The sequence below is a fragment of the Vombatus ursinus genome, unplaced genomic scaffold (assembly GCF_900497805.2).
Source record: "Vombatus ursinus unplaced genomic scaffold, bare-nosed wombat genome assembly UNPS02010219.1, whole genome shotgun sequence".
In the NCBI taxonomy this organism is placed as follows: Eukaryota; Metazoa; Chordata; class Mammalia; order Diprotodontia; family Vombatidae; genus Vombatus; species Vombatus ursinus.
The window spans coordinates 12,098,479-12,114,838 of record NW_020949997.1 but is presented as its reverse complement, the minus strand read 5'-3'; the positions used below and the strand labels follow the sequence as shown (position 1 = coordinate 12,114,838).

General features: G+C 34.4%; 1 protein-coding gene across 2 annotated transcripts in view; it reads right to left on the bottom strand.

The window, feature by feature from the left end:
* Nucleotides 1-16,360, bottom strand: part of LOC114036997 (beta-soluble NSF attachment protein) — a 66,714-nt gene that overhangs the window by 17,897 nt on the left and 32,457 nt on the right. Inside the window, exons 2-5 of one of the 2 annotated variants that reach the window (XM_027853781.1) lie at nt 7,897-7,976; nt 4,434-4,550; nt 2,328-2,374; nt 2,099-2,176 (exon numbers count right to left, since the gene is read on the bottom strand). In XM_027853781.1, the coding sequence (XP_027709582.1) occupies nt 2,099-2,176; nt 2,328-2,374; nt 4,434-4,550; nt 7,897-7,976 (322 nt within the window). Of the gene's footprint in view, nt 1-2,098; nt 2,177-2,327; nt 2,375-4,433; nt 4,551-7,896; nt 7,977-16,360 lie in introns of those variants that run through there. The other variant, XM_027853780.1, reaches the window with a different exon arrangement.

Sequence of the window (16,360 nt, the reverse complement as noted above, 5' to 3'; positions counted from 1 at the left end):
AACACAGTCTGTGCTAGTTCTACTGTGATCCTATGGTCCACTTCTAAGAATGGACCTGTTGCCTTATTTTTTATAAGTGCTTGTACTCATTTCAAAATTGCATCACTGTCTGATGCCCAGGACTGAAGTTCCTTTGAGACCTGAGTATTTCTAGTACTTGCTGTACTAGAACTAATGCCAACTGCCTCTCTAGACCTCTGCATGTAAATAAAGCCTCCTGACCCCATGATCTTTTCTTCATCCAGGATATCTGCCTTTTGCCTACTATTGTCCTGTCCTGATGTCATTTGTTTGTGCTGCTTCCTCCTGCCTCCATTCCATGACCCCACAGATACGATTTCTAGGATCTTGCCCATTCCGTAGCAGTCTATGCCATTGTCGACAGTGAATATTCAAGATCAACAGTTCTACCATCATTTTTAATTTATTCTTTTATTAAGATAGTCAAAAATTGAATTAACTTTTTTGAAGACATTATCAAAATGTTGATTCATATTGACCTCATAATCATTTAAAGCTTCTAGATTTTTTTCACATAAAATATTGTCAAATATGTTCCCAATCTCTTATAATTAATTATTCCAAATCCAAGCATAGGACTTTACATTTATCGTTATAAAATTACACTATGTTAATTTTGATGTATCTCTCCAGTGTAATGATCTTTTTGAATCCTGTCATTCAACGTATTAGCTCTCTTCAAGCTTTGTGTCACCCACAAATTTGATAAACATGCCTTCTATATAATCCCCAAAATTATTAATAAAGATGTGGAACAGAATGTTACCAAGGGGTAGAATACTGTGGCACACCACTGGAGCTCGCCCTCTAGCCTAGCAATGATTTGTAGCCAGCATTGCTTAACCACAGTATCATTTGGGGAGCACCTAACATGAACACAAAAATATAAGGATAGATTTTGTCAAATGCTGTTCTGACACTATGAATACAGTATCTGTGATAGTCACTTGATCTGTTTATCTAGAAATTCTAAGGAAAAAGAATTAAGTTAGTTTGACATAACTGGTTTTTAGCAAATTCAAGACAGTTCCTAGTAATAATGACTTCAAGTGTTCACAAAACACATTTAATAATATATTCTAGAATTCTGCTTATTTTTAGTTTCTGTAATCTACTGTCTCTTCCCTATCAAACGCAGAAACAATCTCTACCCACTTCTAGTCTTCTGGCAACTTTCCCATTCACTATGATTTCTCAAAGAAAATGATTCTTTATGCAGTCTTCAAATTCTTATACATGAAAATGTGTAAAAATCAGATATGAATCATCTAGACCTAAAGAATAGAAAAAAAATTTCAACAGTTAAGTATTCCCTACATATTTCAATTTCCTCTTAACCATAGCTTCTATAACCTTTCATTGTGAAGATCATGTTGTTTAATAGAGAAGACAGAAGTAAAATGAAGTGGTTTTCTCTTTAATTAGCTCTGAAAGTTAAGACGATCCCCAATATTAGTCTCACATTCAAATGATTACCTAGGCTAAAATGGCATTTTCAAAGAGAGCTAGAATGGAGCTCGCAACCTAGCTATCCTTGAAAGCACCACCCTGCACACTGCTTTCCCATCTTTATAGAATCTTTAATGAAGTAGTTAATTCTAAGTCTGAATGTTCCATCATCAAGTACCTCCTGGGAATTTGGCTATGTGATACCTTCTTGAAGAAAAATCGATAGAAGTTAATAAGATAAAAAGTTCTTTCCTACAGGGGTTTTCAATCAAAAACAGATACATTGATAAGACAGTCACGTACATTCAGGATCTTTTTGCAACATTTTTCATTTTCACTGATAAAATGAGTTGCAAGAGATTACTGGCAGACTACAGGATAAAATTCAACAAATTATCACTTAGATGACTTCACATTAAAAGATAAAGAGATATTTGTAGCAGTGATCAGTGAAAGACCTAATGAAGAACAAATAATTAGTTACTACGAAAATGTAAGTCAGTTTCAAGAATGCTGGCTTCCTTTAGCAAAAATTTAACTGGCTAGTAAAATGCTCTCTTAAAAAAGTTTAATTTTATCTACCATTCTTTAGATCAAAATTTTGCAAGAACACCTATTGCAAACTTACCTTTTCAATATCTACCAGCTCAGTTTCATATATCTCAGCAATTGTAATATGATGCTTGGCTGCAATTGTAAATCTTCCCTGGGAATAAAAGAAACAAAAGCAGAGGTTCATCTATCATATTCATTTGTTTTCTACCAAATCAGTTTGGGAAAAAAGTGAAAAAAGAATAATACTCCAAGACATCTCATTGATTCCACCCCACAGCCGCTCAAGCAATGCAATTTCTTACCATGTCTGTGTAAATATCGATGGCTGCATTTAAGCAGTTGATAGCCTCTGAAGCGTAGGCATTTAAGAAAAACAATGAGAGATCCATTCAGTCAAATAAGATTAAAGTGAAATTTTCTTCACGGCTCTTATTAGAATATTAATTAGGTATAATTTGTGGATGGAAGGTAGACAGGGAAGTTAGTAAAAAGCAAACACAATCATGCAAAAGTCCAATTGTAATAACAGCTTGGCTTTGTTCCCAGCTGCTACAAAGTAAATTAGGGAATTACAGCTTGTGCTACCAGTATTTGGCTTATTTACTTATAACCTTTAAATGAGGATTCCATCCACATGAAAGACTGCATCACAAAGAAAACAAAAGCATGGGCTCATTAATATTAACTTGGGTGAGTTATAATTTAAAACCATAAGCAGAGTAGAATGAAAAGCTGTCCTCTTTTGGTCTCATATGAGTCATAACTAGAAGACATAGCATCATTCCTGCCACTGAAATACAAGAAAGGTCAGTGCTACAAATTCTATTCTTCTTACAGTTCAACTCAAATAGATTTTGATGAAATTCCTTAGGCAAGTCAAGTTAACATTTTCTAGAATGCTCAAGAAAGTGCATGACTATTATTCTATTAAACAGACCTGCATGAATAAACTATAAAAATTTGCCTAAAAAATATACAACTTCACCAGTAAAAGTTATCAAAAACTCTACTGTAGCAAAAAAGTAGTTCAACATCATAAAATACACTAAGAGTAAAAAGTTAACTCCATTCTAGGGTCTTATTTTAGTAATCTAAAAGTGAACATTTCTGACTGAAACACTAGATAATTTCCCAAACTAATTTGTCAATGACATTTTTTTTTACTTCAAGTATATTGATGGAATGCATAAATGGTGGTTTAGAGGGCATACTGGGAGACATTTCATACAAGAGAAAAAAGTGGAATCAGAGAACTTTTGAAGAAAAATGGAGGAAATTAAGCATATGTGAAATTTTTAAAACTGCCACATGTTAACAAGTACCTTTGATTATATAGTACATGCATGTATATATATACACATGTGTGTTTGTACAGGTAAAATATATTTATACATGTACATATGTGTAGGAGTATACATATGCACTATGTGTATGTTATTAAAACTTTTGGGATACCCTGTACATATTCTTTCTTATTTAATATTTTAGAGGGGGAAACTACAACTATCATTAAAAATATTCTCATTAAATCTCTAGTTATTTCATGTGGAAAATAGTTTGGAAAGCAATACTCTAGAGAAGTAAAGGAAATTACATCCATTAAAAGCACTATGAAAACTTTAAAGCATCTTATAAGTTAAAGTTATTCATATTATTACATGATAAGAGGACAACTAAGAGTAATAGCAATTACTACTTTTATTTGTCAAGTGCATTTATGTAAATACATTAGTAACTTTTACAAAGACCTTTCTTATTTTAGAAGCATATTCATTTAAAAAAATTTTCACCATGTACATCAAATAGAAAAATCAAAATATCCTGAAAAATTCTTTTCAAAACTGATATATAATAACTATGTGTACCATACATTCTTCCAAGTCTCACAACCTCATTCTGTCACTGAGAGGATTTCTACAAGAGTTACAAATGAATTTTAAAATATATTTCAATCTTACATAAGATATAATCCTCTAGAAGAGAGGATAACTTTAGGATGGAGTTAAAGCCTCAAACCAGCTACCAACATACTCAATATGTAAACAGACTAAAGCTTCTATAAAAAGACAGTAAGAACATACGAAGTATGTATACAATCAATATAACCAATAAATATGGATAGTTGCAGCAACTATGTTCACAACTACACAGTCAAAATCATTTACTTTTTGTCCATATACTACTTACACATACTTGTATAAGTAAATAAGGGTCCCCTAAACCCAAACTATGAAAAACAACTCAAATATTCTAAATTAGGTTATAGTAGTTATTTTTGTTAAAAGGATCAAAATAAAATATTCCAGTAGCCTATGAAAGACTTTGCTAATGTTCTACCTAAAAATCCGAAAATATGTAAACATTTACAGAGTTAGATACTGTTTAATACATAGTATTCTGGATCTTACCTTGTGGATCAGCCTTTTTGTAAGCATTTCCAGCATCCACAAAACTTGTAGCAGAATCATGTTTGCTCTGTAGCTGCATATGTAACTTGGCAGCCTGACAAAAGGCATTTCCTGCAGCTAGAAAAGAAAAGAAAAGAAAAGAAAAGTTGCATTTCTCTAGGTCTACTAAATACCCAGAGGTCTAGAGTTGCATCAAAGTATAATCTTCAGCAGCTTGATCTACTTTTTTTTAAAATCAGGATTTCACTGAAACGTAGTATTCCAAGTCAAAAACAAATAGATTGAAGAATTACCTGATTCCTCACACTGAAGAATGTTAAATGAATCGAAAATAATGTTTTAGTGGGGCAGTTAGTTCTATAGGAACACTGCTAGCTGGAGTAGGGGCAGACGTTCTTATGGTGGGGAAAGTGCAGAAATGACTAGAAAGGGAAAGCCAGGATTTCTCCATGTCTCAGGAGGTGATATTCTGGGGCAGGGGTGGGGAACCTGAAGCCATGAGGCCACATGTGGCCTTCTACGTCCTCAGGTGCGGCCTGTTGACTGATTCCAAACTTCACAGAACAAATCCCCTAATAAAAGAACTTGTTCTGTAAAACTTGGACTCAGTCAAAAGGCCGCACCCAAGGACCTAGAAGGCCACATGTTCTCCACCTCTGTTCTGGAGTATAAAAGAAATCATGGGGTAGGGGAACTGGACCAGAGGGCACGTGAAGCTGGTCTCAGAAGAATAGCCTACCTATACTGAATGTAATAGTTGGGTTTGATTACAAATAATTTCACATAGCTGTTGTGAGGATTAAGCAACAAAATGAAATATAATGCATCCAAAGTGCGTTATTAACTTTAAAATACTATAAAATGTTAGTTATTATGGTATGGTGGAAAGAGGACTGAATTTGGAGTCAGAGATCATGGGTTTGAATCCTTGCTTGGCCATTTACTTACCACCTGTATGAACATAGACAGGTAACCTCTGTTCTCACGTTCATTGTCTATAAAAGTAAGGGGTTGTCTGAAAAAAAAAAGTGGGTGAAGGAGGTAGGGAGACTTGCAAGGTTTCTTTCAGTTCTGCATCTATAATCTTATGATTACTATAAGACCTAATGGCATTGCTGTAAAACATATTTATTGTTTGTTGCCATGCCATAAGGGTACGCCTATATGAATTTTTACAGTTTCGAAGGCCATGTTCCTTTAAGTATGGCAGTTCACAAGTAACCACCTTCATTAAAAAAAAAAATTAGTACCTAATATAGCTCAAGTCCCTTGAATTCAACTTATTTTAAAAATAATATAGTACTAGAGAGCCCAGGCACTAGAGAGGATATAAAAGTAGTACAAGATATTTATAATTCCTGTCCTCAAGAAGTATTTTTAGGTGACTTCATGACTACAGCACAGGTGATAGGACTCACAATCTATGACACTACTCAAGAAGAGAACAAGGAAGGACATATTTATGTGCCCCAATATGTAGTAGAAATACCATCCAGGTGCTTTGAGACAATAGGAAGGAGAGGTTTAAGTTCACTACATACAGAAATTGCTAGGAAAGGCTTCAGGAGAAAGGTGGAATTTGAGATTGGTCTGGGAGGATGAGTAAGATTTATACATACAAGAAGAGTTAAGAAAGGCACTTCCTACAGAAGGCAAAAAATATCATAAATTTGTGCAGATTGAAAAAAATGGACCTAGTCAAGGAACAATGAAAAGGGTACCTGGATTATATATGTATGAATTATATGGGAATGCAAAGGAAGATATCTGCTTCCTTCAAGAAAGTTGTATTTTAAACCTTATATTTCTTCATGTAGTTATTTAATACTTGGCCATCCAATTTATATTTAAAACAGGCTCTCTCATGAAGGATAACAAAGAAAGACATTCAAATAAAAGAACTTACACAATTAAATGCACTAATGACAAAAACCTACAGAATGTTCTCAAACTATGAGTAATATGATCAATTACAGATGTCTGACTACAGCCCAACATCTGGGATTTTTCCATCTTTCTCTGTTTCTCCAAAAAAAAAAAACCAATAATATATTGACTCTAAATTCTGCATATTTGCCTTTCTACCTTTAAAAAAGATGTATTAAATTTTGTTTATTATTTGTAATCATCACTATAGAAATTCTGAAGTCACAGGCACATATGGAACTCACAGTTAATTAGCTTGTCTAGTTTCTTTAAAATAAACATAGGCTTTAAAACTAATGAACTTTATTTTCTCTCAACATGTTATGATCTTTTCAGGTTCATGATGCATTATATTATGAAATGAGCAATGCATAATATGTATACTTTTATTATCTCAAAAAGTCTATCTCTTCTTGGAGGCAGTTGTCCAAATAAGTATCAGGAGCTAGGTAAGTGGACACTGCAATCACCAAAATATGTAATGTAGGTCAAATGTTAGTAATTTAATTAAAAATAATTTCAGTTAAATTTTTTTTAAAGTTTCAAATTTAAAAAATAAAATTAATTCGGTGGACAAATAAAATTAAATAGCTTGCTTTCACCTAAATCCATATGCTTTGACAGCATAGGAAAATAAGGCACATAGAATATGTGGACTGAATCTAAAAGCCTTCTTAAATACAAAATGATATGATTTAGGGTAAACCACATTTAAGAAAAAGTCATAGTAGTATCTTGCTCAAAAATAGTAACCATTTTATTTCTATTAAAAAAAAAATACTGACCTGCCCTTAATATGAAGACAGTAAAACCTGTTTTAAGAGGGAAAAATTAGGGTTCCTTACCACTATTTCCCCCTAAAACTAACTTAGAAAAATAGTCATTTACTCAGAAAGAATATCTCATTTTCGGCAAATGAAAGTTGATTTTATTAACTTTACTGGTTTAATAAAAAAAATGAGGGCTGATGTTTATATTTAGTCAACTTTATCACTATTATAATTCCTAAAGAAATACTTGTCCTAACAGGAATTGATAGTGATCAAAGACCATTGCCATCTGGTTCACATAAAGTAATTAGACATTCTTTTCATTGGTAACATAAATGTTTAAATTTCTTAAAAGTATACTTTTTTGATTATCTCTGTTCTCGCCCTTTTCTGATACAATGTGAATGCAATTATGATGATGGTTATTCTTTCTTAATCTTAACTTAATTTTTATTATAATTATCAATTAACATTTACTGAATGCCCACTGTAGTAAACAGTTTGGAGAAAACAAAGTAGTTGCAGTTTCCAGGCCTTAAAAAAATAAAGTAGGTTACTTTTTGCTTATGTTTATTACTTCACTAGGACAGGTCTTTGGTAGTCATACTTGTATATGACAATTAACCATCTATGTACTTTCATGGCACTTACAATGTGGGATTTAGGTGGGCATAGTCCTTTTCTCTAAATAGAACTTAAGGCAGTGGTGTCATTTCTTGTTTTGAAAATACTGATCTACTGTCTAAAAACAAAAAGCCCATACATACCACTCCAGTTTTTGGCCATCTTGAACATGTTTGCAGCTCTCGTATACATTTCACAAGCCTCTTCTATTCTTGTATTTCCTCTAAGGAAAATTAAAAAAAAAAAAAAACAAGGTCACTCTTGCCACTGTAATTAAAACCATCATTCTTGCAAAAGTAAGTCTTTCCTGACACTTTCCTTCCTCCCCACTCTGTCCCTAACATACTTTCATTTTGGGAAAAACTGAATAGTAGAGGATGAGCAGGTATGGTTGGGTATGACATAATATTCTTTTTTTTTTCCCGTAAACTACTGTTTCTTCCAAATTTTCCTACTTCTACTGAGCATACCACTGACCATCCAGTCTCTTGGGTTCACAGTATTACCCTTGACTCCTCACTCAACTGAAAAGCCTGTCTCTCAAAGTTACTCATGATATCTTTATTGATACATCAGATCACTTTTTCTCAATCTTCATCATTTTTAAGCACCCCGCAGAATTCTGTTCTGTTTATTACTCTATTTTCCTAGATAACGACTCTCTCTTGACTTGTGAGACTATTCTCTTGGTTCCCCTACCCCTGTGACCATTCCTTCTTAGTCCCTTTTTCCATATTATCATCTACATCATGCCCTGTAACTATGAGTATACACAAAAAGCTCTGTCCTAAGATCTCTTCTCTCTGAACACTCTTTTACTTGGTAACTTCATTGGCTCCTATGAGTTTAATCATCATCTCTTTGCAAAGATAATTCCCAGATTTACATATCCATCCCTAATCACTCCCCTGATCTTTAGTCCAATATCACCAACTATTAGACATACTAAATACTATAAACATCTCAAACTTAACATTTCCAAAACAAAACTCATTACCTTTCTCCCAAACTCACTCCTCTTTCGAACTTTCCTATTTATATTAAGAGTATCACCATTCTTCTAGTCATCCAGGTTAATAACTTTGGCATTATAACCTTGACTCCTCATTTTCCCTCACCTCACATATATGACCAGGTGCCAAATCTTGTCATTTCTAACAACACAATATTTCTCCCATTTATCCTTTCCTCTCTACTTATACTAGTTAAGGCCATTATTACCTCTCAGATTGTTGCAAGAGCTTCCTTATTGGTCTCACTGACTCTCCCTCTCTAATCCATCTTAGACAAAACTGTCAAAATGATTTTCCTAAAGTGTAGGTTTTTTGTTTTTTTGTTTTTTAACATGTCACTTCCCTACTCAAACTCCATTACTATTAACTCCTGGATCAAATATTACATTATTTCATCTTTATCTTACCCTCTAATTTCTATTTTAAGATCATTTTATAGTATTTGTAATTATTAGTACAGTAGTACAACTGAATAATTTATAAATAAGTAAATACTCCCTATATTGAGAGTACAAACTAAATTTTTGAAAAAAAAATCTTATGGGGTACACGACCAACCTATGACAAAATTATTGGATAGCCAATCCACTGAGTTGTTAAAATAATTCACATGTTTATAACAGGCACAGCAGATGGACAATAAGTTGGGTCTATAACTGAACAGGAAGAAGAGTGTGGGCTACACATCATTTGGGAAATTTCATAGTGTTTTCAATGATTCCAAGTTGTTCCCTGGCACACAAAAAACATCTTATTCAATATAAATGTTCTATGACTGATATGTGGTTTCAAATCTCAGAATGTCACAATTTCTGAAGAATCAAAGTTATAAATGCCAAAACAGAGATTTGTAGTACACGCATTTGGATTATAACATGTCCAATGATGACCTATCTATGCAAAGCAGTATAAGATACACATATATATATGTGTGTATGTATAAATACAGATATAGATCTCTAGGGAAGTTATAATCAGAGAAACAGATAAGCCAGCAAGAAACTACAAAATGGTTCAAAAGAGAAATAAAACAACTTAAAAATTAGGAATGGAATTAGGTCAGAAATCAGAAATTTTGATATAGAACTGAAAACCACAGTAATAGCAGAGTACAGAACTTAGATATGACACTGTAGCTAGAGAAGCAGTGACCACGAGAAAGAGAATAACAGGTTGGGAATGCAAAAGAAAAACGGTAACAGAAAAACAAAAATATTAAAAGAATGCATTAATCCTACATAATAATCCTACACAAGCCAAAATGACTGACCTTGAGGAAAGAGTGTACAGAGCTTGCTGAAGGAACATAGACATCCCAGAAGAACAAATTAAAAAACCTGAAAATAATACTGTAGGAAATAAACAGAAGAAAGCTGTACAGAACTTTTGAATACAGATGATAAAGCACCTCTGTATCAAATCCATAGATCATTACCAAATTATACTGTAGCTAAAATTCTCAATTTCAATAAAAAACAAAAATTGCAAGCAGCCCAGAGAAATATGAATGAACTACAACTCCAATAACTCAGATATGGGTTAATGTCATGCAGGCATGAAATTGGAGAAGAGAACGGAATAACAGTATAATCCAAAAAACAAAAGAAGTTAAACCACAACCCAAAATTAACATATCCTGCAAAAATAAGCCTAATAATTAATGAAAATTACATTCAAGAAAATAGAGGCAACCTTTGAAATACTCACCTCAACTCATCAACAAAAGACATGAACAGAATATCTGACTTGCAAATACCCCAAAACAACAGAAACACAAAAAAATTGAAGATAAATACAATTATCAAGAAAATACCAATGGAATTAACTCCTTCATGCTTTTAGCAAGTCAAGACATCACCCTAGGGATGTCACTGGTCCTCTTTGAGAACAAAGGACCACCACCACCACTACCAAAGTTATTGTTAGCAAAAGTAACAACAACACTGCAGCTAGGTAGCACAGTGAACATCAACTGCTGAGCCTGGAGTCCGGAAGATTCATCTTCCTGAGTTCAAATCTGGCCTCAGACACTTACTACCTGTGTGACCCTAGGCAAATCACTTCACCCTGTTTGCCTCAGTTTCCTCATCTATAAAATGAGCTGGAGAAGAAATGGCAAACCATTCCAGTATCTTTGCCAAGAAAACCCTAAATGGAATCACCAAGAGTCAGACATGACCAAAAACAACTGAACAAAAAAAAAAAAAGAACTTGGGTAAAAGAATAATAAAGAATCATCATCAATGCAGAAAAGGGTTTAAGAGACTAAAGATTTAAGGGGCAATTTAAAGAATCTGAAGAAGTGAAGAACTGAATTAATGGATTAAATCCCATGACCTCCTATGAGTGAATCAATATTTTTTGTGTGTGTGTAAAGGAAAATAAAGTGGGAAGTCAGGTGAATAGAGAGAGGGAAAGTAAGAAACAAAGTAGAGCTAGAGACATATCTCCAAGTTCATATGGGAAAAGTAAAAGGAAAAAGTTTGGTACATCTAAAGGTCTACCCTCAAGAGAACATTGTAAGGTTCACTCAACGAAGAATGCTGCAATTTATTTCATAGTCTTTCATTTCAGTTACTATGATCCTTATGAATCACATAAGGATATGTATGCTGTAACTCCAAGTGTCATCCTTCCTCTGGAAATATAAATGAATTGATATTGCTTGCTAGTAAATATACATGAATATACAAATTATATATTGCCATATTAATAACAAGAGGCATTTTCCCCATACTCTGTGGTAGGAGTAGCATCTGTACTATGCAGGTGAGGCTATTTTTCCTTTAAGGGAAGCAAGGAGACTGACCAAAAGGACTTGGTTGGTTGGTTGCTACCCCATATGGGGTTGCAACCCACAGTTTAAGAAGTGGTGAAGGAGTCATGAGTGGAAAAACTTTAAGAAGCCCTGGTCTAGAGAACTATGATTTGAACCATTGGCATGGCTCTCTGACTTAGCACTGCTACCCTAGTAAAGGTGGAGGTAGTGATGAAAAAAGGAGCAGCATCAATTTTAATTAGTAACTACACCTTTTGAAATGACTTACTGTAAGTAAATTGATTTTTTTGTTGACTTTTATGGTCCACAAATGTTTCACAGTGTCCTATCCCAAGTGTGAATCCCTGGACTGATCTGAGCTATGCTTCGGATTGATAAGGGCTGACTTCACTGGACAGGGCCATGATGATAGAGGTCCTAAAGGAAGATCAAACCTACAAAAATCCAGGGTCCAACATGCTCAGTTTAGTTTTAATAAACACACTGGATGGAGAAAACTCAGATGATTCCACATGTAATACATATTAAGCTACCACCACTTGCTTCCCCACAATCTAAAAAGGAAACTCAGAGGCTTAATGATGAGTTATAAAGAGCCCACATTTATCACCTAGGTAGCCTGATGGACTCTGTTCACTAAGTCACATGAAAGTCCACCTCTTTTGAGACAGGCCTAGGATAGGGTTGAGCTCTGGAAGAGGTATATTAAGCCATCTTGCCATCTCTCCCTGGGGTTCCTTATAACACTGTGGGGCTTAAGTTTTTGGAGTTCCCTGAAAAAGCTTTGGCAGGCACTTGGGATGGTGAGATTAAATAATAGCTAGGTTTTTGGAGCCAAAAGCTCCCTGAAGGGGCCAACTGTATAGCAAGCAATTTCTCACCTAGCAGTGGGAATAGAGAATACAGACAGTTCTCACTTTAGGGACAGACCCCTAAAGAAAGCAATTTTTACCTAATGAGAATTTGCCTGTCATGAAGGAAAGCAGGGAGGGAGGGAGGAAAGTGGCTTCATGCTGGTGGAGGGAAGAGGCCAGCACATGGTTCAAGGCCACTGTGGGGTAGGGACAGAGAAGTGAGAACAGGAGGAAGAACATGAATGGGGCCAGCCATTTTGGGGCCTGACCTGAACCGAGAGGAAGAACATCTGGGAAGCAAAGAGGATGGGTGACATGCAGATGCCAGGGACAGATATGGGGTACCCAAGCACAGACAGGAAGACAGATATGCAGGTAGACACACGGGTGGGCAGAGCTGGGCAAAGCCCCACAATTCAGCAGGTGGTGGCAATCTCTCTTCCATTCTTCTGTTTTCACTTGCAGGGTTTTTTTTTTTTAGGCTTTTTTGGGTAGGTGGGGACACAGTGGGGCAAGAGGAGAAAGGGAGGGAGAGTGAGGGGGAAAGAAAGGGAGAGACAGAGAGAGAGCACAGTACTATACAGTAAAGTTAACAGTTGGGGTTTTTCGAAATGAGAATTTCTTTCAGAATTCTTTAAGTAAAGTAGAATTTGTGTAATGGGTCCTCCAAAAACTGCGTGTTCATATCTTTTGACCATTTATCAACTGAGAATGACTCATATTCTTATAAATTTGACAAAGTTCTCTCTATATTTGAGATATGAGGCCTTTATCCAAGAAATTGTCTATAAAAATGTTTTCCCAAATTTTTTTTGCTTTCCTTCTAATCTTGGGTATATTGGTTTTATTTGTACAAAACCTTTTTAATTTAATGTAATCAAAATTATTCATTTCACATCTCACAAAGCTCTTTATCTCTTTATTCATAAATCGTTCTATCCATAAATCTAATTGGTAACATGTTTCATGTTCTTTTAATCTACTTATGATATCTCCCTTTATGACTAGGTCATGTATCCATTTTGACCTTATCTTGGTAAATGGTGTAAGATTTTAGTTTATACCTAGTTTCTGCCAGACTACTTTCCATTTTTCCCAGCAATTTTTACCAGACAATGAATTCTTATCCTCAAAGCTTTAATTTATCAAACACAAGGTTACTATAATCACTTACTACTGTCTATTGTATATCTAACCTATTCCACTAATCTAATCCACCATTCTGTTCCTCAGCCAGTACCACACAGTTTTGATAATTACTGACATAATATAGTTTAGGATCTGGCACTGCTAGACATCCTTACTTCACTTTTTTTTTTTCATTAATTCCTTGGATATTCTTGCTCTTTCATTATTCCAAATGACTTCTATTACTATTTTTTCTAGATCAACAAAATAACTTTGGCAATTTAATTGGGATGGCACTGAATAATTAGATTAATTTAGGTAGAACTGTAATTTTTATTATATTGGCTCTGCTCACCCATGGACAATTGATATTTATATTGGCTCTGCTCACCCATGGACAATTGATATTTCTCCAATTATGTAAATCTGACTTTATTTGTAAAAAAGGTGTTTTATAATTATATTCATACAGTTCCTGGATTTGTCTTGGCAGGTATACTCCCAAGTACTTTATACTGTTTCTACAGTTATTTTAAATGAACTATCTCTTAGTATATCTCCTTGTAAGGCTTTGTTGGTGATATATATAGAAATGCTGATGACTTCTGCTGATTTATTTTATATCCTGCTACTTTGCTAAAAATTATTGTTTCAACTAGATTTTTACTTAAATATCTAGAATTTTCCTAGTATACTATCATATCATCTGCAAAAAAGAGATAGTTTTATTACCTTATTGACTTTTTTTTTTTTTTGCTGAGGAAATTGGGGTTAAGTGACTTGCCCAGAGTCACACAGCTAGTGAGTGTTGGATTTGAACTCAGGTCCTCCTGACTCCAGGGCCAGTGCTCTATCCACTGTATCACCTACCTGCCCCCCTTATTGACTATTTTGATTTCTTCAATTTCTTTTTCTTCTCTTACTGCCATTGCTAGCAATTCTACTACAATACTGAATAAATTGGTGATAACAGGCATCTTTGTTCCATCTTATTCTTATCTTATTCTAGCTTATCTCTGTTACAGATAATACCTCCTGATGGTTTCTGGTAGATGCTTCTTATCATTTTAAGGAAAAATCCATTTATACCTATGCCTTGTTTTTAATAGGCATAAGCAATATATTTTGTCAAAAGATTTTATGCATCTATTGATATAATCATGTGATTTTGTTACTTTTGTTATTGATTATGTTAATAGTTTTCCTTATATTGAACCAACCCTGCATTTTTGGTGCAAGTATATCTCCTCTCTCCCCCACCCCCAACCCCCTGTCATAATGCATAATCTTTGTGCTATGACTAGCCAGTGTTTTATTTAGGATTTTTATGTCAATATTCATTAATGAAATTGGTCTATAATTTTCTTTCTCTGTTTTTGCTCTTCCTGGTTTAGTTATCAACACCATATTTGTTTCATAAAAGGAGATTGGTAGGACTCCTTCTTTGCCTATTATTCCAAATAATTTAATATTGGAATTAGCTGATCTTTAAATAGTAGAATTCACTTGTAAATCCATCTGGTTCTGACACATTTTTCTTAAGAAGTTCATTTATGGCCTGTTCAATTTCTTTTTTCTAAGATAGAGTTGCTTAGATATTCTATTTCCTCTTCTGTTAATCTGAGCAGTTTATGTTTTTGACACTTAAACTGTTAAATTTGTTAGCATATAATTGGGCAAAATAATTCCTAATATTTGCTTTAATTTTATCTTCATTAGTGGTGTATCTACCTTTTAAATTTTTAATACTAGTTATTTAATTTTCTTCTCTCTTTTTAAGATATTTACCAATGCTTTATCTATTTTATTGTTTTTTCCCATAAAACCAATTCCTAGTTTTATTTATTAAGTCAGTGGTTTTCTAATATTCAAAAAAAGAGTCTAGACCAGTTGTTTTTCTAATGAGATTTCACATTCTCTTCTATTTTTCGTTCGTTTTGATTTTGTTTTATTATTGCTTGACATCTTATGAAGTCATTAGCTTTCCCTTGTTCAATTCTAAATTTCAAGGAGTTACTTTCTTTGGTAAGTTCTTTTATCTCTTTTTGCATTTGGTTGACTCTCTTTTCATAATTTTCTTGCTTTTCTTGCATTATTCATTTCTTTTCCCAGTTTTTCCTTTTTCCTCAACCTCTCTTATTTGATTTTAAAGTCTTTTTAAAGGTCTTCCAAGAACTCTTTTTGGGCTTGTGACCATTTTACACTCTTCTTTGAAGTTTTATGGGAAGTTGTTTTATCTTCTGAGTTTGAAACCTGATCATCTCTATCACCAAAGTAATTATGGGTTCTTTCTCTGTTTTTTGCTCATTTTTTTTAAACTACCTATTTCTTGGCTGATGATGTTAATTTTATGATAGAGTAGGGCTCTGATCCCAGAATGTAGGATAATGTTTCAGGCTTATCAGAGCTCTATCTGGGGGCTTTTGACCTCTTGTTTCTTTCAATCTTTCGTAATCCAAGGCCTGGTGTGGTCACTGCTTCTCTGATTCACACCTTGGTTTCTAAGTGACTTCAGGCACTCCTCTCCACTTCAGCCATGATCAGGGCTGCTGCTACAACAAACATTCTTGCTCCCTTCGGCTCCTCAGGAAGCTTTAAGCATCAGTTGGCCCCTCTGCCCTGGAATGAAAACCAGGGAATCTGCTTTCCTGCCAATGACCACAACAGCAAGGGCCCCTGCATTCACCAGTATGTGTTAACTCTTCCTTGGAAGCAGCCACAGCCTGGAACCACAGTGCTTGGGCCTCCAGTCCCATACCAGTGGAGGCTTCATTAATCTTTCTCTGACCAGCTGCTGAACCCCCATACTATTTGTGAGGTGAAAACTCCCCAA